The sequence below is a fragment of the Balearica regulorum genome, chromosome 4, assembly GCF_011004875.1.
Source record: "Balearica regulorum gibbericeps isolate bBalReg1 chromosome 4, bBalReg1.pri, whole genome shotgun sequence".
In the NCBI taxonomy this organism is placed as follows: Eukaryota; Metazoa; Chordata; class Aves; order Gruiformes; family Gruidae; genus Balearica; species Balearica regulorum.
In genome coordinates this window covers 8719421-8743994 of record NC_046187.1, presented here as the reverse complement: position 1 = coordinate 8743994, position 24574 = coordinate 8719421, and the positions used below count along the sequence as shown (strand labels likewise).

Here is a 24574-nt window from a genome sequence, read left to right as displayed (position 1 = left end):
GGATTAAAATCACATTCTTGCTTAACATCAAAATGGATTATTAATAATGCTTTCTTAGGATTTAACCTTAAAATCTGGTTTAAAAAGTGAATTTTCCAAAGGTTAAAAACATTTACACAGCAAGATTCCCCCCTTCACAGAGCAGCTAATAGCTTCCTGTGTCTGATAACTGGCAGAAATAGACCACATAGCTCATTTTTCTTTTTTGTTATTCTAACCTGAGAAATTTCTTAAATGCTTCTTACTGGGCTTTCATATTTGGCAACATTACTTTAGCTAAGTATGATTTCTCATTCTCGTCAGAGACCAGTCTTTCACTACTTATCCCAAAAGACACCCTCACAAACAGGAGTTACATTAGCATAAATCTGCTTCTGTGAATAGCATGCCCTTTTGGCAAGTTAAATCTTGTTAGTAATATCATCAGAACACTAACCTCAGGATGTCAAGTTCCCATCAGTTGTGTAATTCCCAGTATTGTGCGCTTTGAAAATATTTACTTTGGCATGTTATACTTTGTAGCATAGAGAAACTCATTTTTTCGTGTGCTTACTCTGTGCCTTACAAAAATCTGTCTTTTCTCTCTCCCACTTTTTCAAGCCCTTTCCCTTGTCACCAGTTATCTCCCTTTCTCATAGCTGCAACAGAAACAAGACATAAAGCACACAAATATATTTAAAATGTGAGGTCTAAAAAAGTTTGGGAACAGTAGACAATGGTCTTGTAAAACACTCTTAGTTGATGAACAAGCTTGTAAAACGTAAATCCCATACATCTTTTAGTATAATATTCAATACTATACTTAGTATAGTATTCAAGCCTTTAATTTTAAAATTGTAAGCTTACGTAGATTTGATTTCAAACCTTCCAACATTCAGTGTTTTACTATATTTAAATGTACTAGTCACTTCACACTTCCTCCCAATATATATATAAAACCAACACTGTCTAAAGAAATGAAAAACCACTTGAAACAAGCAATTTAACCTCCAATAGAATATAACTTCTTTAGTATGTTAAACAATTTGAGTTATTACAAATTGTTGCACTTCAGTTTTACCGGGACTTATCTGATTTTCCAGTGAACCATGATTTCTTCTCAGTTACTAGTCTTTAGTCCTCTCTGCCAGACTAAAATTCAAGAGAATACATTTACATAAACTGAGCTTTGTGTGCTTCATACTCCGCCTATTAAAAACCATTACACTAACCTCAGAGATCAGTGAAGTGCTTCATTTGAAAGGTGTAGAAGTCACATGTCCTGAGAAATGGCTGGATTTTTCTGTTTGTTTCTGTGTAATTCTGGTCATTACTGTACTAAAATTAATACTGAAGTGTTTCAGTTTTCAAACTCTCTGCAAACTAGCTTTATAAGAATTTTACACGAGATTACCACAAAATAAGATGTGGACAGTTATCATATACAGCTGATGCATGACAACCTTTTATTCTATTGTAATTTATTGGCATTTTTGATCCCAAAAGAGGAAAAACAGACTTTGGATTTTCTTAAATGCATTCATAATCCTAATTTTTTTATTTTCCATCCAATTAAAAAGCATCAGTGTTCAAAAATAAGGAACTAAACTGTTTTGATAACCCTTAGTCTCACATACATTGTTAATATTATATAGTGAAACTGTATTTTGCATTTCAGCGCTGAGTGCACTTTAAAAAGGACCCCTGTTGAAATATTTCCAACAGGTCTTTATAGCACCATGTAATCTGCTGTTGATTTAACTGCTTAGAATCAGACTTTTTGTGCCACTGCTTCTAAAGAAAAATTATTAGATTTCCTCTAGCATTCTAAGCAAAAACAATCTAGAAGAAAAAGCTTATGTTATCCAACCGAATGCTTGTAAACAATTAATTAATAGATACTCCATTTTCACTTATTTCAGTTTTGTGAAACTGATCAATAAATTGCTACATGATTCTTCTGGAATGGCACGGTTTAATTCAGTGGCAGAAAAAAGTCTCGTGGACACATTGAATGAAAATGTTTCTCTCACTCTTCACTGAATTTTGAAAGTCTCTTTTTTGCAAGATTGGATGTTGTCCCTTCTATTATAGCTCATTTTCAATTCATAATAGAGAAAATCCATGACAAATACAGAGGCTGAGTGCTGGCAAAGCCATAGTATAACACAACAGGAATAGCAAGGGGACGAGGAAGCAAGAGGAAACCAAGGTACCTGGAACAAACTAGAAATACACTAAATGTAAGAGAGCATCTTAGCCCTACAGCAAATCTTACATTCTTTCAATACTTAGATCGGTATGTTTTCAACTGATACACAATTTAGAATTTATTCAGAATTAAAGGAATACACAATGTGATTAAACATGAAGGATGTGAACCATTCATGCACCGACATATGCTGTCATTGTGTTTTTCACAGGTAAAGCTGAAGCAAGTGTGTCAGAAATGAAAGTAATGCTGGTACTTTACCATTTTTGATACCTGTTACCTACAACAATCAAAGTCAGTGACCATCTACTTAACGTTGCAAGAGGCTTGTTTTCCAAATGAGTTCCAGTAAGCAGAAGTATAAATGAGATCAGTCTGAATACATTATGAAGATTTTTAAACTGCATATTTCTGCAGAAAGCGGTCAAACGCATCATAAATCGCTTGTCTAAAACAAGGAGAAAAAAAAAAGATCATTTGTATAATTTGGGAAAGGGTAGATATAAGTGGCATATTTGCATATATTTACAAAGCTATCATCACAATTTCAAAACAGCATTCAATAAAAATGTGATATTAGGTAGTCTTTTCTCCTTCACATATTTCTGGGATTTCTCACCTCAATCAAGTAATATATTTATGTTTCAGGAAAGACTGGGACTGTTTACCAACTTTAACATGAGTGCAAATGTTAATGGTTGAATTTTATACTCAAACATGTCAGAGACATGCATCATTTATAATTTTTGAGCAATTGTCATAAAATAAGGCTGAGGTTTTAAATAGCAATAAGTTAGTGGTTAGCATACCTTGAGCCAGAATATTGCTATTCCTTTTTGTTGTTCCTTAGACTTCCTTTATATTTTAAAATTAACAGCACAAGTATTAAACTTTTTAAAACTAAGGAACTGCATTTATATAACTGATTTATACAACTGTCTTCAGAAAGTCAATGCCTAATATCACTAAGGCAAGAACTCAAGCAAACACTACTCATTTGCAGTCAAGCTTATTTTTTAATCCTTATCTTCAACTGTGTGTGTTTTTAATTCTCAGAAGACAACAGTTGCAGAGACAACAGCTGTGCAATACAACATAAGCGTTCACTGCTTAAAAAATATTTTTTAGTGTCCAGTGAACAAACTAAAAGCTTTTCCAGGAAAACAAGAGAAGGATCATTCTCTTGCCATGGGCTTACTGAACAATCCAAGCTATGTTGCACCTCATCTTTGCTCATAAAATAGAAATGCTGACATTCTCTTTAAATTATTTGAAAGCCAGTAACTTGTTCTTCAGAGCAGTATTTGGTATTTTTTGCTTTAGAGTAATTATAAATTTGCTTTTAGAAGAAAAATTATGTGTGTCAAAATATTGGTTTTTAAGCTCTCAACTATTTTTAAATTTTCCTGTTTACCTTACCTAAAGAGTCCTTGTTTGAAGAGGTAGGCACTGACATGACCTCCATCCAGATACCTAATTTCACATCCGGGCCAGATTTCTTGAAGACTGCGCACCCCAGTTCGAGGAATATATGCATCCTCCTTAGCTTGTACAACTATGATTAAACTTGGGTCAACTGGAACTACAGAAAAACAAATCAAAATTTAAGTCATCTAAGGTAAGAAGTAGAAACGTCAGCTGAGATTTCTGTTGTAAAAATGCTCTCTGGTTCTAAAAAAACTAGAATTATTCTAAGTTTTAATAAAAATATATTTTCTAAAGTCTCCAGCAGAATTTAACCATTTTTTGACATTATAGTAGTGAGGCCATCAGGGGGAAAACAAACTAATCAATACCCTTCCCTCTCTCAAAGCAGAAAACTTCACAAGTCTTTGAGGAATGACAGGAGAATTGTCTTTCCTCTTATCAACAAAACTTTGTAGCATTCAGGTCAGTTCTCTCAGATCTCTTTTTTTTCAGTGAAAAGAACAAGGAGACATCTGAAATTCAAGACAGTAGAAACTTCATACAATTTTTTTCCTCAAAGAGGGGAAAAAAAGACAATTTTTCATAAAAGAGGTCAGACAAAATGCATTGTATGTTCACTTTTCTGTTTCCTATGTGTTTTAGTTACAACATAAAAATCCCAACATATTGTTATATATATTTATTACTCATAACTAGAATGACACCAATCAGATTCCTAACAGGTATAACACCAAAATGATGTTGAACACAGAAAGTTCTCTCTTCACAAAGAATATATGTGATATGGTAAAGAATGACCAGTCAAGATGTTTGACAATGGGATGTCACAAATAATTCAGATCCTCTCATATATACTAGATCATGTATAGAGGATATGTAATGCTAAGAGAGATTCTAGTCTTCCATGAAATCTGAACATTAGCCAGATTTTCTGAAGCTCCTCTCTAGACACACTCCAAGGATATCCTGGCAGGGGATGCAACGTCTCCCAGAGCACGAAGAGACCTGGGAGACAATTGACACGAAGGACTACATCACTTTGACAAGTGCATTAGGATCACAGATCCTCTTAAGTTTCAAGAAAGGTCAGTGCTTTAGCTAAGTGATACCTGGATAAGTGTCTAGATACACAAGAATGTCTGTACTTAGACTAAAGCTTACTGGGTTTTTTCTGTATACTGAAATAACTTCAAAAGCTTTAAGGAAAGCACCTCACTGGTATTTGTTACAAAACATTCCTGGCTAGCAGTGATCTGGGACATTGTCCGAGTCAAGAAATCTATGCTAGTCTAGAAATCTTTGGATTATTTTTTTTTCATATTTACCAGTGGAGTACTGAAAGTCAGAATTAAAAAATGAGGTGGCACAGGGTCTCAGTATCAAGAATGTTTTGACATTCAAAGACAACTGTCAGAAACCTGTCTGAAGTCAAAGTCCGTTCTAGGGCATGTGGAGAGTCCTCAGTGGGAACACGCACAGTTGAACCATTTTGTTTGAATGGATTGCCACAAGAGCAATTCCAAGCCCCACTCCAGCAAAACCCTTTCAATCAACTCTAGGAAGAAATCACTTGTTTGCATTACCTGCAAACGGGCTGTTGAAAGGGATTTGTCCCAGACACCAAGAAACCCACGTTCATCAGATTTAAGGCTCGCTGGGCTACAGCTCCCCCTAGATGCTATGCCTGTCTTGGGAAACACTATTCACCAGACTGCATCATCCCAGAAGGACGTCTGCTGGTCACACTTGTCGAAAAGCATCATTCAAACTTGGTTGTCAGCTATGTAGGCTACTTTCTATCTGAAGTCAGTATCAGATTTCTCCTTTCTGAGATTTACTTGAATCTGCTCACAAAACCTTATTAGCAGATTAATTATTACTCACATCACACAGATGTTTTGTTCTTTTAAATGATACAAGTTTGCACTAATTCATATCTGAAAAGAGCCACAGCAAGGCAGAGAAAAAAATGAGCAAAGATACTGAAAGGCAGATTTTTAATTCACTTAATTGTCAGTTGGCCATTAAGCAAAAAAGCAATTAGGAAAGGGAGTGGTAAATAGATGCTACTCAATAACACTCAAGATATTTTCATATTTCAGCTAAGGTGCTGAAATATTCTCCATTACACAATGGAGAATGACAAAAATACCTTTCATTCCAACCTATTTTATTCAGTTTTCCAAAGTGCATTTTAAAACAAAGAAATACATACCTGAGAAGTTAGCTACATGGGTACATTCATCCATTACTCCTTTCATGAACCTTAAGGACTCTCTCTGTAAAGTGTCACTTCTCCTCCTTTTATTTATCCTGTGTCCCTGGGGGCTGGTTAAGTTTTTATTGCTATTGCTACTGGTTGAAAATGTTTGATTTATGCACTGCATTTTAGGAGCATCTTGTATTAAGAGTCTTTCCGATGAGGCACTTAGAGTACTTTTACTTGTGGGAAAGCTGTGAACAGCTTCTTTAGATACAGTCTTGTTTGAGGAATCAAGGTCGAACATTTCGGAAGTCATGTCCACATCCTCCAGACTCTCCACACTGTCAGGGAAGTTTTTAACAAAGTCTTGTCCCATCTTAAAAGAATCTGTCTAAACAAAGACAAGAGGTCATTTATTAAGGGTTTTTCCTTTAAACCAGTTGGTTAATCTTATTTTTAAGTTCAACGCAATATTAAAAAAAAAAAAAAAAGAAGAAAAAAAGATACAAACAGCACTACTCACAGTACTTGCTATTTTCAGCCTGCATGTCACTCAATTAAATTCTGATCATCATAACCTCTAGCTAATTTCATTCTACATTTCTGTCAGCTTAAAATATGCAGGAAGTACTTATATATACCAGCTTATGATACAAACATTTGGTTTTAATTCTATATCAGTCTACAAATTTATAATTGCAGTTGTTTAAGCTTAATTTTCTGGGCAATAGCCATATGTGATCAGGTCTAATGTTAGGTTTAGGACTGAAAAATCTCTCTCTAAATACTAGGAAGACACAAGCTGAATAGCTTGAAATGTTTCTTCTTTTCATTTTGTCTGCTCCATCAGTGCTCCTGGAGTGTATTTTACTTAAAAATGGCAAGCACCTAAGTAACTATCTCCACCCCAGCCCCTCTTCTCCTATCCTAAGATATTTGAAAAAGGACTGTCACAAAGCAAAGAATCTTAGGAAAAAAGTTATTTATCAGAAGCGACTAGAAGATAGTGTTGCAACATACAAACAATTCTCAAAAAGTTATCACTCCAATCTAAAATAACAGTGAGGCAATGAAATTCCCCTTGGGAAGAGTCTTTCGACCCTAGTCACAAAACAGTCAAGAAGAAAGCAAAAAAAAAAAATGCAGACAATAAATTACATTTCGTAAGGGACAAGAAGCTAATTACAAAAACTCTACATCATGTTTATCCCAATTGTCTATGCAACGAGTCCAAAGCTGAGGGAGGGAGGGCTAGCATCACACATAGAAACTGAAAGAGAGAGACCTAGCACTCTAAACAAACTAGAAAAGTAATTTCATGTTGCTACGTATTAAAAATATCCTACAGCACTGAATATTTGAGAGCAATTGCTTCAAAGGGCAATAAATCATGGTTTTGTATTTACACCCCAGGCCACTGGTTTTCCAGACTATAAAGCCAGTTACTGGGAAATATTATCTACAGTTTCAATGTTTTGATTAAATTCATTTTATGTTGCAGATTACACTAAGTGTGGTCACAGAAAAACTTGTAGCAAGGGCTATGCTTAACAAACATTATACAACTAAAATATTAGTTTCTGTTTTTCAGAAGGTTTTCCTTCAAAGATTAAATTTATCCAAAGCGGAAAGAAAAAAAACAAGCAAACATGTTTTAGCTAACAATTGGCTACTTTTACTGGAAGTAAAAAAAAGTTACATTATTTGTTAGATGTGCACACGTAAATATTAGCAAATAGGGAAAATAAACTATACTTACTCCACAGTATTCAAGCATTTGAATGATTTCTTCTTCATAAACAGTTTGCGTAAAATACTGTTTCTCTAGCTCTCTCCAGTTCACTGCCTTGCTCAACACACCCTGAGATTGTAAACACAAACGTCCAGTACACAAGTAAAACCCAGAGATCATTCTAAAATACTGATATACAGAGAAAATTGATTTGTTCCTTTCTGTGCCTTGATTTTTCCAGTGGAATTCTGCCTAAGTTTCCAGATAACCCTTAGAATTATTGTAATCAAAGCATAAGCACATATTATATAACACAGGACATGGAAAGCCACCTCCCTTTAAAAAAAAAAAAAAAAAAGAGAAAAGGAGAAAAAAATGAAGGCAGAAAACAGTCCCACATAGGGTTTACACACATCTAGACTGGGCTAAACCAATGATGGGTGTCAAAGCCAGCCTGTTCAGTCACCTACCCCAGCAGCAGTTGTGAAAACAGGTACCCCTCATGGTAGTAGCAGCATTATTACCCAACTATTTAAGCCAGGCTTTGAGCAGCAGAAAACATGTTTTCATGGCTTGCTTCCTCACCTTCCCACGGCCACATCAGGACTCTAGTCATTGTCCCACAAACCAGCCCCAGCCCTTGACATGACCCACTGAAGTAGCTCAAAACTACCTTCCTTATCATCTGTTCTCTATCCTGAGCGGGAAGGGTGAGTTTTGCCACTAGTCCCTAATGAAGGCTGAAGGGTGACGAAATGCCCTACCTGAAAAGGTGAATGTGGCCAACCCAAACCTTTTAACTTACATATCTGACTACATTCTAGTATATAAACAAAAATATACGTTAATTACCGTAGTAAAGACTGCAGAAGCTGTTGACCAGGAAAGACATGGAATCAAGGGCAATGGTTTAGGCCAGTTTGTCACTGCCAGTGAAGCCATCTAGAATCAAAAGCACTTATTACATATTTTAATATTGAATTCATAATATGGTAAAAAGAAGTCTCTCACCTTCAATTTATTGGTTTCTACAGTATCAAACAAATATGTAGTGCCAAAGCAGTTAAGGACTGTGGCAGCTGGATATACACCTATTTAGAAGATACTGCCTATTCTTGTGACATCCCTAACAATAAACATTGCTCTGGATAGGACTAATTTCAAGGCTGAATGGGTTTTTGTTATAAAAAAATTCCCAATGGAATATTTATTCTGACCTTTCAGTGATTTAAAACCATGAAAAACATCTATGAAGCCTTTTCATCAAGCTCTTGCAAACTTATTTCAAGGCAAAATGAAGGTAATCTATGGAAGGACTATTTAAACTTCTATACTTTTTAAATTTGTATACTGGAAACAAAACGTGGAGAAGTAATTCATCATGTTAAGTGGACTCTTTTTCTGTCCTTTGAAGTTTAAATTACTCTTTCAATTCTCAGAACACATTTTTGTGCATATTCTGTTTATCCCAGAAAACAAACAAACAAACAAAAAAACAGAGCAAAGAAGCTCAACATAGAGAAGTTCCTTATACGGTATGTTCTTGCCAAGTTTTATTTTATGGCTCTAAACTGAACAACAGTGTAAACCCCCTAATATAAAATACCCCATGTCTGTACCAGATGTTCTAATAATTGAATTTATACAACTGAACTATAATTCTATTCTAATTCTTTTTTATTAATAAAAATATCTACATTCTGACAGCCAGAAAGTCTGACCTTTTCATTCCAGCACTCCCCATCAGTACAAGTGAATTAATGCCACCTACCTTCTGTTGTAAAACACATTCTAAAGATGATCAACATAAAATATTATTTACTTCCTTGATTTTAAATTATACCAGAAGTCCTATAAGTCAGGACTAGCCAGAAATGTATACTCCTGCACTAAGAAAAAAAAATTTCAAGAGTTTCAAACTCTCTCTCTCAGATCTTGCTTCCTTCTGTACCCATGCTGTATAGAACCATTGGTATAGGATACAGTACTCAGTTATCCCATAGCATTTTCACAGCATTTGAAGTGTCCTGCATGGTTAGTGGTGCATATACCAGTTTGAGAATTCCAATCTAACTTACAAATAAGACGGGGAAGATACGTTTAACACCAAAAATGTTGTTTCAGCAGGGCAATGTTTATATAAATTAAAGGTGCTTTGTACATCTACGACATTTAGAGTTATAAAATTGTGCTTTAGGAGAAAATTATTTTCCTTTCAGTAGACACTACCATTACCAACATTGTTTACTTAGTTCCTAACAAAAAACCAAACAAGGATCAGCAAAACAGAAGTATGTTGGTTTAATAAGCTTTGTCTCACAGGCCAATAATTATCTGCACAGGCACAAGCAGTAATATATTAACTGTGTATTAGTCTTTCAAGCATCTTACTAATACACTGCTGATTTAGTTTGAATATGCACAGTGTCATACACAAAACGTTATCCACCTCACCACAGAAATCTTCGCTAATTAGTACCAATGATCGAGGAAAAAAAGATAAGTTGAGAACAGAACTGACACCAAAAGTCATCTCAATTACACCATGCCTACAAAGAGGAGGCATTTCACACAATGCATTCAAAACAAAAGTTTAAGCGAGAAGATTGGAGGAAAAGAGGAAGAACTAGCAATTGATCAGTACAGACCTTCTTTCAGAAAACATTTTAGCACCACCACCCTCCTCCCTGCCCGTGGAAAAAAACATAATTATGTGAGCTTATATTCATATGAAGCCTGTCAGGAGACAGCTGACAAAGGGCTCTATGATTTGTCAGTATTTATTGAGGATTATACTAATTCAGCACCACAGAACATGAGAATTGCCAACAATTTGTTTCTCAAGACTCTAAATGTTTATTTTAAAGTACTTCTGAGAGGAACACTATAAAACAAATTATTTCTGTGTGCTAAATGATCAAATGAGAAGTTAAAACAAAAACTACTGAACAGGAAATATAAAAGCTTACATGTCCTCCCATGGATATTCCAGTCATCCCTAGCGGTCCATAGCCTTCTCTCTCTAGCCAGTGCAAAAGAGCTGCCGATTCTAGAACAAGAGCTCCTCCCATCACAAACAGGTCCGAGACATTTTTTAAACATGACCGTCTTTTCTCCCAAGAAAAGGAAAATATAGGATTTATTTTCTAAGATTAGATTTTGACATTTCTCATCATTCTATACATACTTTTATACAAAGCCTGATCATACTCCCAACGAATTTTGGAGCTGAATTCCTGCTGATTCAACAGGAGAAAAAGCAAGTCCAGATTCGCTGGCACTTGTACTTTTTCATCTAAATGAGGACTATGAATAGACACCTGCTAAACTTCATAGGATCACTGATAGCCTGATCTGCTAGAAACAGATATTACCAACATTAGAATCTCATTAGTCGTAATCTTCTGTCCTGTAAAGTTATAATGGATGTTGTAGAAATAGAATCAAAGTGATACAGTCCTAGACATATACTATCTAATTTGCAGAAACAATCCTTTTTCTTTTTTTTTTTTTTTCCTTATTTACCTGTTTTACATCATTGAAAAATTGCACACAACATTTGAAGAGCAATCAGTATGTCAGCTTTGGAAGCACTCATCAGTGTCACTGTAAGACTGAAATTGTAAAGTGGGAAGTTTGTCACGGTACTGAGAAATTCATGTAGTGTACTGCAAAGCATTAAAACACAGAAGAAAAAAAAAGTAGAAAGCTATTCAGCTGAACCATCAACCACTTTCTAAAAAGTGAAAAAAAAAAAAAAAAATTTCACATAGCAATTAATATACCTCTAATTTAGGGAGGGGGACTGTGTATTTTCAGTATCATAGGTTACAAAAAGCTACTGGTCTCTTCTGCAGCGCACAATCACATCTGAGACTCTGAAGCACAAGGACAAAGCTTACTGTGCATGCCACAGGAGAAATGAACATAGCTGCTTCAGGCGAGTATTTATAGGGTAATGTAATTCCTTCTACAGCTTTGTTATGAGATTCCTCAGCCCTCTCCAGCTGCTGTATTTATTAAACGCTGTTACTAGAGCATTAACTAAAACCACTGCTGCCGCTTTGTAACCTTGTATTGAAGACTGACAACTACTGGATGGGATATTCCCCTTCCAAGGAATCATTCTCTAGGTCATGCATATACTAAGCTGTCAACCTAGACAACTGAGAATGGAGTTAGAAACACCCTCGCCAAAATATTTATTCTGCTGCATCAGATCGTCAATAACTGGAAAAAAACCAAACATCAATGGAGGTACTCCAGCACGCACTCTCTCCTGTCACTTTCCTATAATCTTACACTTCTAAATGCAATAGTAAATATATATATATATATGTTTAAGCAGTTTTGCTATCAAAACCCCAATTTTACAACAATCATCTTAGTTGGTAAACGTAATTAACTCTTTTTAAAAAAGTGGTTCTTATGTCAAAATAAATAAAATTCAGCACTTCCTTTGGAAAAAACCTAGAAACTAATTTTTTAATTAAAATTTTCTCCTTAAAAGCAATTTTTTTAAGCTTTTGGATTTGGAAATCCAAATGCTGACATCTAAATAAAATCTAGAAAAACTAAATCCTGTAGTGTGAGACAGTGCTCCTTGTGAAGTCCTAATAACATGGACAGGTTTAAGAATTTCAACTTTAAAAAAAAAAAAACCTTCTACGTGTATTCTATTCATGTTAAACGTCCAAGTTAGAAATAAAAAGGATTAAACCGCCAACTCATATTTGGACTTTAAGAAATATTGGTAGACTAAAACCACAGCTTTGCCTCAGACACATATCCTGTTGAATTATGTTTATATTCCAGTGGTTTGGAAAATGTGAAAAGCAAAAAACAAGGACTGCCTAATTAAACTTCTAAATTCACATTTAAGAACTGACTGAGGGAGCCAAGTTCTGTAAAATACTGAATACTGCATAGTTTCCACTGACTAACCAACAAGCAACATCAAATTTATTTACATGTCTGACTGTGGTCCCCTTAAAATATCTCGGAAAAGCAAAACCTTAGCAATTATAATAGGGAAGTATGCCATCTGAACAAAGATTATTCACAGTTGACTGAAATACAATTGCAGCATTTGTACATGCATAGTTGTGAATCAGGAAAATAAACTGAAACTTGCTTGCATTCACACTCATCTAACTCTACACAGCAAGTTCATCTTGTGCAAACTTTCCTGATCACTGTGATTGCCTAAAACAAAAAATGACAAAGCAGCCTAGCAAAGAGTAGATAATTTCACATTAGCAGGTTACAAGTGGTCCATGCTCGAGATTTTTTTTTCTTAACAAGCTATCAAAGTTTGTATTACTTTGAGCTTCTTGAGGAAAAAAAAAAGTGGTATTTCAAAAAGACAGTATCCATGAATGTAATGGTAATACTTACAATTGATCCTTAGGTTTTCTACAGCCATGTAGAAGACTCAAGTTAAAGAAAGTAAAACATTTCTATATAAAAACTGGCAATTAAAATAAAATTTAAAAACCCCATATATATAAATAGCACATTGATTAATTAAAATTTGGAACTTACATTTCAAATGTTTAACTGGAACTAAATCAAGTTAAATATCGTTTGATGATGTAGTTTGCAACATAAGATTTTACTTTTGTCGGGTATATGGGTAGGAAAAAAGTGTAACCAGAGATCCTATTTAATAAAACAGAGTAACAGCATTATAAAAGTCACTGATGAGTTGATGACAGGACAGAACTTAACTTTTTGTTAAAAAACAAATCTTAAATGGTAGCCGTAAGTTTCTCAAAAGTACCTGAGGTACCAGAAGGTTGCATTTGAGAAGGGAAGGCAGGAAAGGCAACTTTCTTTTCTGTCATTAATACACTCAGAAGTCACACAGTATGATGTAGAATGAATGCATAGTTTTAGCTCTGTCATGGCTAAAGGAATCAGATCAGTACTTTGATCAAGTACGCAGATTCATATCTTAATTTTTAATCTAATGACTGCAGTAAGAAGCTATAGAAGACATTTTCAAAAAAATCAGAAAAGCAATACTTGGTGTAAAAGTAGCATATTACATTAACTGTGTTCCACATGCTGTTTCACGCAATGCTCATACTTTGCTCTTTGCTTCTATCCACTGAAACGTCCACTGGAAATTGAGCCACAAAGTAGATATTGTAACAATGTGATAAATCTTCTACCTTCTGGAGAGAATTTTGAGAATAAGTATCTTGCTTTCCACAAAAGGATATAATAAGGATTTTCTAGCAATAGGGAAGCCATACAGGCTTCTTTAATCATTGGGCGTGCCATTAATGTGCGTCTCCTCCAGAAGTGCTAAAGATAAGATGTACAAACATATATTAAGATGACATCTGATTATTTAATCTCTTGATAACAATCAATTTTACATACTCACATGATCTCCAGTGCCCGCTAAATGAATGCACACAGGTCTGTGCTTGCTATTCCATCTTCTGGGTATGATGAACTGAAATCTGTAAGAAACAAACATCTATTTTAGCAAAGTAAGTATATCTATTTATAAGCTGCGCCAGAGAAATTAATCTAAAAAAAAAAGACAGAATAAAGATTCTTGTAACCCATGCAGGCAAACTGCCAGCAATTCGGCAGTATCATTTATCATAAACACATCCAGCAAAGAAAGGAATCCAGAAGTAGGACAGAATAAATGCCAAACAAGAAAAGGAGCCAAGCTGAAAGATCATGTTCCTAAAAAAGACCACTACCTCATCATCACAATTTAAATTTTGCAGAGTGGCGAAATGGAACTTCAGATTAAGAGCACCCTAAGCAAGTATGACTAGCTCTCCTAGGCAGCATTGCTATTTTTCTCCTGAGGGTACAACAGCTGAAAGTGAAGATTAAGATGAGCAATATATTTAAATTAAAAAAAAATTTTTTTTTAAAAAATCAAAACCCCAACAAACCCTGAAACTATTCCATACCCCCAACATCAATCGCTTAATGTCTTCTGCTGATACTCCAAGTTATTTGCAGTCTAACTACTGGGAAAAAAAACCAAAAATCACTTCTGAGCCACTAGTACTTTCCCCACAAGATGGAGCACTATTACCTACAACAGTGTTAACACTTTGCAAAAACATATTCGCACAATGCACAGGGATCCTAAGGAAATTTGTAGAGCATTTCAAAACTGTAACAATACTGTCCAATGTAACACTTAGCATACCTTGAGTACAAACTGTAAGAGAACATAGATAAGGAAACAATCAGTATACTGTATTTTCCAGTATCAACTTGAGCTGATAAACTTTTATGTTTCATTTTTAAGTTATTAAACAAAGGTTGGGAAAAAAAAATTCCATCACGAAAGTTGAGATCAAAACTGAAAGCAAACAGAAACTATTCTCCCTTTCCAAACCCACTCCTCAACTGCAAAGCAGTGTTAGTGTGAAAGCAGTAAAAATGCCATTAGGTATCTTCTGACTATTAGAGATCATCCAGCTTTCTGAGAAGATGCTTCTTTTTTCCCTCGCCAAGTAAAAAAGGCACCAGATTCTCTGGCTACAATTACATGAATTTACTATTTCAGTACACATACAATATTTTTGTATTCAATGTAAATGGAAGATTGGAATGGTTCCTTCAAATACAATATAACATGCCTCTCTCATGTAAACATGCCTCTTTCTCCTGCTACTTATAAAACAAGCAACTACTATCCTGGCTATAGCATCCTTCATTTCCAGCATCTTGATCATTTAGAAAAAACCAAACAAATAATTAAAAAAATATTCCATAGCTTTATGCAATGTGATTTCTACACTCAAAAAACCACTTACACACAGACTTAACTATCACGAGTAAGATTTATTTTCACTTTTGAGATCAAAATCTATTTCAACACATTAGTACAAAACCCAGTTTGGAACATTTTACAGATAATTTGTACTACAATAAATTAGCTTCACGATAAAACTACTTTTAGACCATTCTTATTTCTCTGCAGTAGTAGTTCCAGAAAGGAAATACCACTTGGGTTTCTCTTACCTTGCTACAAGCGATTCAACTGGCAGGATACCTGGGACATAATGAGCCAATGGGGAAATGAAGTGACCCTCAAGGATTTTACAGTCAGATTGCTCCTCAACCTAGGGAGAGAACGGAATGATAGCGGTATATTTCACATCAGTGTTTAACTTGTTCTGAAAGCCGATCTCTTAAAGTAGAAGAATTTGTTATAGGATAAAAATGTACTTAAAAACCCACAAAGCTAAGGTCTCTTTCAAATGCAAGGATACGCATGTTATCAACACAGTCAAAATATTTATTTCAAACTTTGCTTTTATTAAATGACCTACTAAAGGAATCAAGGAATAAGTGTAATGCTGTCCCATTTTAAATTACTTCCATAACACATACTAAGTTTTGAGCATTTTTTGAGCTTCAAGATCTGACATCCCACCCCCCCAACTATCGTATTACTGGGGAAAAAATAAAACAGTAACTCTACAGCCACTGCTTTATTCTCTCAGTATCCTTCCATTCTTTGCTAGTAGTCAACAACGTGACTGCTCATTTTTGTATCCCTTCCAACCACATTTCACATTTTTGCCATTGTCTCCTAATTCTATTCACAGCAGCTCAATAAATAAAAAAAAAAGGAAAAAAATAAAATCAAACCAGCAAACTGTTAAAGCTTGCCACAGCATTGACCACCAGTGCATATATTTGACTCTAGAACTACTCTTCATTTCTGACCCCCTATTCACACTTTTTAGATTGAGAAGTCTGGAGGGCAATTATTACGTCTATCTGCACACCTCACTTGGAAGCACAGAGCCTCCTTTTTCCCATCAAGAGCATTTGAGAACTCACACTACATTGATTTCTTTTGCCTCTACAGCCTGACTTCCTCTTTTCTCACGGATAAATTCTAATCTCTTCTTGATACAGAGCAACTGGGAACACCTGTGAAGTCAGTTAACACTACCTGTTAGAATACTGGTGATCAGCAAAAGCTAACTGAATCTTGTCAGAGGTGCATTCACCACCATATCTCTATGTGCTCCCTAACTCAAGTCCCCCGTTGCCGATCCTAGCAGCAACTCATGCTGTGATAACCTCAAACATCAGGAAAACGTAGATTCACATCACATTAAGATTTAACTCTTCTATCCTATAAAAGCAGCCTGGTAAGCACTAAGTTGATTTCACCTTTATATACCATCAGGAAAATAAATTTAGTTAAACTGCATCATCTCTCGCTTTTAAGTACCTTGTCAATGAACACTGGGTAATCTTTCGAAACCAGCGTCTGGCATTTTTCCCTGTTTCCAATAATCTTTCTGAATTCAAATATTCTGTTGAAAGGAAACAAGTAGATAAGATTCAACTTTTAATCTAAAAAAAAGAGAAGATATATATATATAAAAAATTTCAGGAGCTAAAGCAAGCCACAAATAAAAGTTATGAAGCCAGCTTTGCATTTACAGATTAATCAGGCTACCACAGGATAGGTATACAAGAATGTTTTTCAGTTAAAAAAAAAGAAAGAAAAAGGCTCAGGTACATTGCCTGCAGTTGCACAGCTCCTAAATAGTATTTTACACCCGATATGCTGAAAACTTATATTATTTTTCAGGGCCAAATTAAGACATAGTAACCTCCTACACTTACACATACTTGTAGGCACATACAAGGCAATACAGACTGAATGGATGAAAGACAGGCTGGACTGCCAACCTCAAAGCGTAGCTGTCAATGATTTGAAGTCTAGCTGGAAACAAGTTACTAGCAGCACTTAGGGAAGTTCATGAATGACACAAACTGTAGGGTGAGGTTGGTAGCTGGAAGGTAGGGTTACCATTCAGAATGACCTGGATAAGCTGGAGGAACAGGTCAGCAAACATCCTAAAGCTCAACAATAAAACTGCAAAATCTTGTACCTAGCACAGAATAGCCCCATGCAACAACACAGGCTGGGAACTTCCCAGCTAGGTAGCAGCTCTGCAGGAAAAGGCATGGGGTTTCTGGTGGACAGCGAACTGAACACAAGTTAGCAACACATCCTCACAGCTAGGAAGACCAACGGCATACTCTTTGCATTTAGCAAGAGGGCAGCCAGCTGGTCAAAGGCACACGGTTTGCATTGGCTGGGAAACAGAAGGCTAAGGGACAAATCCAGTTGTTTTCTTCTGCTACTTAAATGGGCTACAGAGTCTTACACAGAAAATAAAACAAAGACTCTTCTCAGAGGTATACAGTGAGAGGATAAGATGCAAAGGTTGCATGCTGCAACGTAAGAAATTCCTTCTGGAACAGTGTAAGATTCTTTTTTGTAGTGGTTAAGCACTGGAAAAGACTGCCCAGAGAAACTAAGAATAATCTCCATCCCCAAGGGACTTTCAAAACTCAAATGGATGAGGTGCCAAGTGACTAGAATCAACTAAAAAATTACCTTTGCTTCCAATAGGGATTTGGATGAGATGCCCTCAAGATGGCCCTCTCAACCTTAATTACTCTATGCTAATAACTCGCTCGTTATTATGGTTGGAAATACACACAAAGATGTTACCTAACCAACTAAACCAGCAGATTTGTGTGGGAAGTACAGAACAATAGTATAACAGGAATGATCTCTTCACCTTCCCAACACCAGAGGAAAAAAAAACCCCACAAAAAAATCCAGCAAAAAACCCCAAAAGAACACAAAGAAAATCCAGTTTACCACCACATCAAAAATAGCTCTACTGTATAGCCTTTGCTATTCTTATGCAGAACAGCAGGTACATTTGAGTACTTCTGAGAATATAAGGGTAAAGCTATGAGACACAAGCATGGAGGTAAGCTAATGAAGAGATGTTTTGCTTGACACTAAATCCTCCAATACTGCATTTATTTATTTCCTCTGTAGTTAGGAGGATAGTGAAGGCTTAATCTTGCATGTGTTGAGAAATTTCAAGTCCTGCTGATGAGGTGAGGATAAAGCATTATGATATCAGCAGTCATCACATCAAGGGTGTGCACATAAAACTTCAGATTACTTCTAGGCAGGGTAGTCTCTAATACCAGTCAGTTAATGCTTGAAGTATAAAAAATTTAATAATTTCTTCTAATGGAGCTTCACAGTGATCAGTTAGGAAAAAAACCCAAAAAACCCCAACAAACCACCAAAAACTGCCAAACCAAAAACCAACAAAGAAAGACAACGCTGACACTGTTTCTGGCATGACAGGGCATGCATACTAGGGAGTGGTACTCCCTCCTCCCACTACCCAGCGTGAGGAGTCAGGAGCAGGCGGTATTCTTCCTTCTTCATCCAGGTGAAGCCAGGCTGCTGGGCAACAGCTCATCTTCTTCCCATTCAGGGACAATACATAGAACAAATTCTTCTTCCACTTTTCAGACCAGTAGGCCAGCAAGCCTGCTTCATGCTTCCCACAGCTTTTATCTCATGTGAGAGGTTTTCCCCCCCCACTATGAAAAAGGAAGAGCCATAGCCAATACCATTATTCTACCAGCAATGCTTCTTTATTGCTGTTTGGCATTAGTGTGATTACCCTTATAGACCCCATGCAAGAGAAAAGCCTTGCCTGGTATTACAACAGCTAACAGCAGAATTAGTCAGAAGTTCCCCTATATAGCAAATGTACTGGGGGGAAATGTGGACGGGGGAGTGAAACTTCATCATGTCTCACCACGAACCTAAAAGTTTTTGAGAGAGGGTTTTGATAACATTAAAATGTTCCATTTCAGATACACGTAACAGAATACAGAAATGCTGCAATCCAAACAAAATCCCCACTTTTTTTTTGCACTCGAAACAAAATCCCCACTTTTTTTGCTTATTCCAACAAAAGTAAACTGTTTCAAAAATCCAACATTCTCATTTTGCAGGAAAGTCTGCTATTTAAGAGAAAAATCAACTGAAGACAGACATACGCAGCAATCAAAGTGCCACTTCAAGATGAGATGTAACCAATGTTCCACTTGGACTTAAAACCAAAAACAACCCCCCACATAACTCCACTGCTACCCACAGTGAACATATTTTATTTCAGTAATTTTTTTTTACATTTTCTTTATTGATTTTCAAATACATAAGAATTAGCTTATTAAACGCAGATTTATAATTTCCTATTTAAATACTACCTGATGCAGAAAATATATTTTCAGTCAATTTTTAAACTTAAGAAATGCAAGTGCTCGACCTCCAAGTGTTACTCTTAATCACTAATAAAATCAGAAAATATTTAAAAATTAAGAGGTACTTCCATTTTTTTTTTATTTCCAAGACATCTAAAAAGAATGAGTTTACTACTTTGGGCTATGAGAGAAACTCCTGATTCCATCTTACACTTTTAAAGCTCATCATTATTAAGAAATTACAGAAAGCTAGCAAGATCCTCTTTAATGTCAAGCAGAACAATTCCTCTGCAAAAATTCAGCAAGTTTTGTTTTTGGAAAACGCTTCTCAGAGATCCACCTTGAAGTATGTTATCATACGTGCACAAGTGAAAAATGTAGTTGGACACATATACATTGTCTCAAGAAGAGCCTCTTTAAACCCTAACATTTAGCAAACCCCTTTAAGACTTCTTTTAAATCCAGTTCCTCCCTTGGTATGGAAACACATGATTTCCTGAAGAAAACAAACTTTAACAGTTTTTTTAAAAAATACAGTATGGTAACAATTGTTGGTATTTCAAGGGTTGCTTTTTTTTTTCTTTTAATATAAAATACTGTTTATGCCATTATTTTTTAACAAATCACCTTTTCAGATCCTCTGGCTTTCCCCATCCTCTGATGAAAAGTTTAGTGAGGAGAAGCTTTCTGTACAAGACATCTAATTTACTCACACCCATTAGCAGCAAACTGACATCTAGAAAAAAAAGAACAGGAAAAAATAAGGTAGTTCAAGGAGTTAACTTGAATGGCAAGTTCATTGATTGTAACACAAAGTAGGCTTTTATTTTGGTATCTGTATCAATGAAAAGCCATACCATTTTTATTCCAAGGAAGTTAACCTTGACATTTAGGTCAATCCTTTTCATTTTAAACAAAATACAGAAGCTGTTAACTCCAGCTTTTTTAGGAAAATGAAATTTAAGAGTAGGAATTTGACATGCCAGAAATTTTTTAAGTTATTTATGACAAGCCAACTGAAGTGGCACATAAGATCACAGAACTACATCTTCAACCAGTTCTAACTGTATTTTACTTGAACCTGTAAAAGACAGGCATTGATCTCTGTCTTGTCAATATAGCTATGATGGGAAAAACTTTTCAGTCAAAATGTGCTTTCATCTCAGAATGGAAGCTTGAAACAATATCTGGTTTTAAACAACTAGAAGACTAGATCTCTAGCTATGTAATTATTCATTTATAAAAAAAGAAAGAAAAAATAGTATCTCTAGTCACTGATGCAGAGAAAGCTTATTTTTGTAAGCTTGTCTTCACTGGTGACTCAAGCACACATCTTAATCCTTATTTTATCCATTCCTTTCCAATTTTCGCCAACTCATTTCTTATGGTTTTGAAAATGATGCTCCCACTCCCTTCAGGGAAGCAATCATGCCATCGAAATCCTTACCAGTGTAATTTCTTTTTCAGCAAATACACAAACTCAACTATAGCTAAAGCCAACAAGATTTTAGGCAAGCTGAATATTATTTTCAAAGCAATACTTACTGAAGTGAACCGGGAGCCACTACTGTGCTCTTCCAATGAGGAAGGGAAAAAAACCAAACAACTCAAATCTCACTTCTTGATCAGCAGGATACAGGTTATTCAATTAAAAAAGATAAAGGTCCAGGATCTGTGTATGCCTAAGAAAACAACAGATTTAATTATCAAAGACTTGTTTAGTAAGTTCCTTTCAACTACTTTTAGTATTTCCAGGCTCCTTCATACTGAATGGTCTAAATAACTTCATAACACTCCAAATAGTCTAAGTTAATTCATGGTGGTTTTAGTTGAGGTTTGGTTGTTGTTGTTCGGGTTTTTTTCCACTTTAAGCCAAAGTTCATTTATTCTGCCACACTTTAAAATGGTGATTCTTAAAATAAACTTGTCTAAATATAACAAGTTAAAATTGTGGTCAGATTAATAAATATATTTCTCTACACTTCTAAAAAGCCAATACTTAAGAATCCATACACAGAAAAAAGAAAAACACTTTGACAGTTAAGTTACTATCAAAATAGAAATTATAGACAACTTACGGTACGTGAATGCTAGAACGAGCATCCTAGAAATGGTTCCATGTTCAGTCATTATGGGGCAGAAATAAATACCTAAAATCATCACAAAGTGGGGACCTGCTATTTTAACACTGTAGCAAGTTAGTTCCTACTCCACTAGTCCCAAACAGCTGACTCTAATCTTATTCTGATCCATACCTGTTTGGTCTAATAGAATCACAACCTCAATACAAGCTTTTTCCTTGCCCACTCCGGAGATAGCCATTGACCTCACATGCTTTTGGGGTGTCAGATGGGAAATGTTTGCCAGTCCCTGCAAGGTCCCTCCTCTGGAGCAGGGGGACAGCTTGGTATTTTCCTGGTGCTAGAAGAGAACTGGGTCATGGAGACAGGGACAGCAATAAAGAGCAGACCCTCTATGGGGCTGGGAAGACAGTTCAGAGTGAGTACACACAAGAGAATCTATGCTGTCAAAAAAATACTAAAACTAGATTTGCAGTTCTATCTGTATACTGCTTACCAGCAATTATGAACAGAAATTTTAATGAATGTTTTGATGCTTAACAAAGGAGCCTTGCACATTTTGTTTGTTTGCTTGCTGTTTTGTTTGGGGTTTTTGTTTTGTTTTTTAAATCCTCTCCAAAACAAAAGCCAACTAAGAGAGAAAACATAAAGATGTTGATTTTGCTGTGAGCTCGAAGGCTGGCCTGATGAGCTCTCTCTGTTGCACCAAGTGAATGCCAAAACAAGTTTCTAGACAAGTACATTATATTTAAATGCAACATTGATTGGGGTGAAAGGACTGCCTCATCCTGTATTCTATTTCATTGATTGAATAAAAACTCTAAAGTAATTCAGGATATTTCAATTAATCAGATTCAAGATTAAATCATTACTGGAAAGAGTATAGGAAACACTAAACCAAAAAAATATTCCAAGTACATGAAGTATGTTGTATAGAACTTCTCAGAAATATTGCTGAGATAAATAGGGGTCATCCTCCCATTTTGTTTATCTTAGTAACAAAACGGTAGGACATGCCTGCGTCACTGCCCATCAATGTCTACATGGAAAGACAATTACAAATACTTTTACTGTCAGAAAAGGCAAACCCAACTGCTGGAGGCTGAAGTTTTATAACTTCACAATAGAAGAGTATATTTTAGCAGTGAGAGTCTCAACTTGAGAAAAGAATCAGCAGAGCTTGTTTTGGAATGCGACTGGATTTCCACCACTTGATATCACACTTGTCACATCATGATCCCTTTGTAAGACAGATCAGCTGGAAGCAGTGATCTGATAAAGATACCGCATAGTTGTATAGACCAAGAAACTATACCTGTGTTATGAATATTCCACGAGTATATTGCTAACCTGGTAAGCTTTACATAATTGTAAGTTGTGAATAGAAACCGTAACAGATACAAAGGCACATTAAAAAGCGATCCACTAAAAAAACTCCCCACATTTTAAAATAGTATTTTCCAGAGAAGACGACAAGGAAACCTAGACATAAACTATAACTAGGCTCTTGCTCTAGGAATGGTGTTTTTCCCTTGCTTCCAGAACCCTCATACTGCATACTAACTGTAAATTCTTGGAGTGTACACTTATTTCATAGGATCAGACACAAAAATTCATCCAACATCGAACACATAAAAGGTCAGTTATTCCTTTTTATCCAGTGCATGCAACTTCAGTTACAAGAAAAAAACCACTGGGAAGTACATACAGACTTTATTAAAGGCCAAGACTACTGTTTCTAAACATGAATATGAAACAGACCCCACCAAGAAGTCAACCTGAAAAAGCCAAGAAGGTATATGTGTTTTAGAAGGCCGAGTCCTTAACTTCCCTGCCTTATTACTTTTTTTTTTTTTAAATCTCTCTTTCAATTAATGTCAGGTCATGCACTTTTTTTTTCAAATTATTCTTTTCCCTCCAACAGAAGAAAGACTGCTTTTAAAAAAATCATAAAGAAGTCACGGCACTAAGTCAGAAACAAGCCCCACAAGAATTTCACGCGATGGGATAGAGGGGAGCCTGCGGATAAACAAAGGGGCCTAAGCCAGAAGCGCCACACCGACCGCCGCTGCCTACCTGCCCTCCCTCCACTCGCTCTGTGTTTGGTTATCAGCGGACGGGGAGCCTAACCCCAACATTTACCGGTCCAAAGTGCAGGGCTCAACACATGGTGCCCTGCCGACCCGAGGCTGCGGGTCACCCCCGCGATCTCACCGCCGCCTTGCGGAAACCTCCCTCAGGCCGCCGAGCCCTCGGCCCGCCCCGAGCGGGACCCAGGCGCTCCCCTGAACGGCCGCGGGAAGGGGCGGGAGGCACCCAATGGCCCGTTAACCAACCCCCCACCCCCCCAAGGCGCGGCGGGGACACACACCCGCGCCCCGCAGCGACCCACTGGACATCGAGCCCGTCCCCCCGCGCCAGGACAGGGCTCAGTCAGCCGGCGGCAGGGACGTGTCCGCAGCGCCCCCGGGGGCTGGGCACGGCCGGGAGGGAAGAGCCCCAGGAAAGCACGGCTCCTCCTCGCCCTCAGCTGAGGGCCGCACGGAGACCAACCGCAGCTCCCCGGGCGAGGGGGCAGCTCCTCCTTTTACTTTCCCTTCCTTCCCGTCCCCTCCTGCCCGCCCCGCGAAGGTCACTCACCCGACGGCCCGGCGCTGCCGGTGCTGGGGCACCACATGGGCGGGCGGGAAAGGCACGGAGGAGGGGAAAAGGGCGGGGCCGGCCTCACGCGCGGGCGGGAGCACGTACGCAGGCGCTCGGCAGGCGGGAGGCGCGGGAGGCCGCTGACCCCGCCCCATGCACGTGACCAGCGCTTACCGCCCCTTCCCCGC

At 36.8% G+C, this 24574-nt stretch overlaps 1 protein-coding gene across 5 annotated transcripts; it reads right to left on the bottom strand.

Moving 5' to 3' along the window:
* Positions 1–805: 805 nt before the first annotated feature.
* ABHD18 (abhydrolase domain containing 18) lies at positions 806–24525 on the bottom strand. 5 transcript variants are annotated; one of them, XM_075751148.1, is made up of 14 exons: positions 24384–24525; positions 21208–21344; positions 20290–20398; positions 16793–16917; positions 15565–15665; positions 13949–14027; positions 13782–13866; positions 12952–12979; positions 10524–10667; positions 8407–8496; positions 7582–7683; positions 5835–6213; positions 3611–3773; positions 806–2639 (listed from the first exon to the last, which is right to left on the bottom strand). In XM_075751148.1, exons 9-14 carry the CDS (start codon positions 10623–10625, stop codon positions 2588–2590), a joined length of 888 nt encoding a protein of 295 aa, XP_075607263.1. In that variant the 5' UTR covers positions 10626–10667; positions 12952–12979; positions 13782–13866; positions 13949–14027; positions 15565–15665; positions 16793–16917; positions 20290–20398; positions 21208–21344; positions 24384–24525; the 3' UTR covers positions 806–2587. The 5 variants fall into 5 exon arrangements, with proteins under 5 accessions (XP_075607263.1, XP_075607262.1, XP_075607267.1 ...); XM_075751147.1 differs by lacking the exon at positions 24384–24525 and adding an exon at positions 23820–24050 and having other exon boundaries at positions 10524–10662; positions 16793–16877; XM_075751152.1 differs by lacking the exons at positions 13782–13866; positions 13949–14027; positions 15565–15665; ... (2 more) ...; positions 21208–21344; positions 24384–24525 and having other exon boundaries at positions 12948–12962.
* Between the last annotated feature and the right edge of the window lie 49 nt (positions 24526–24574).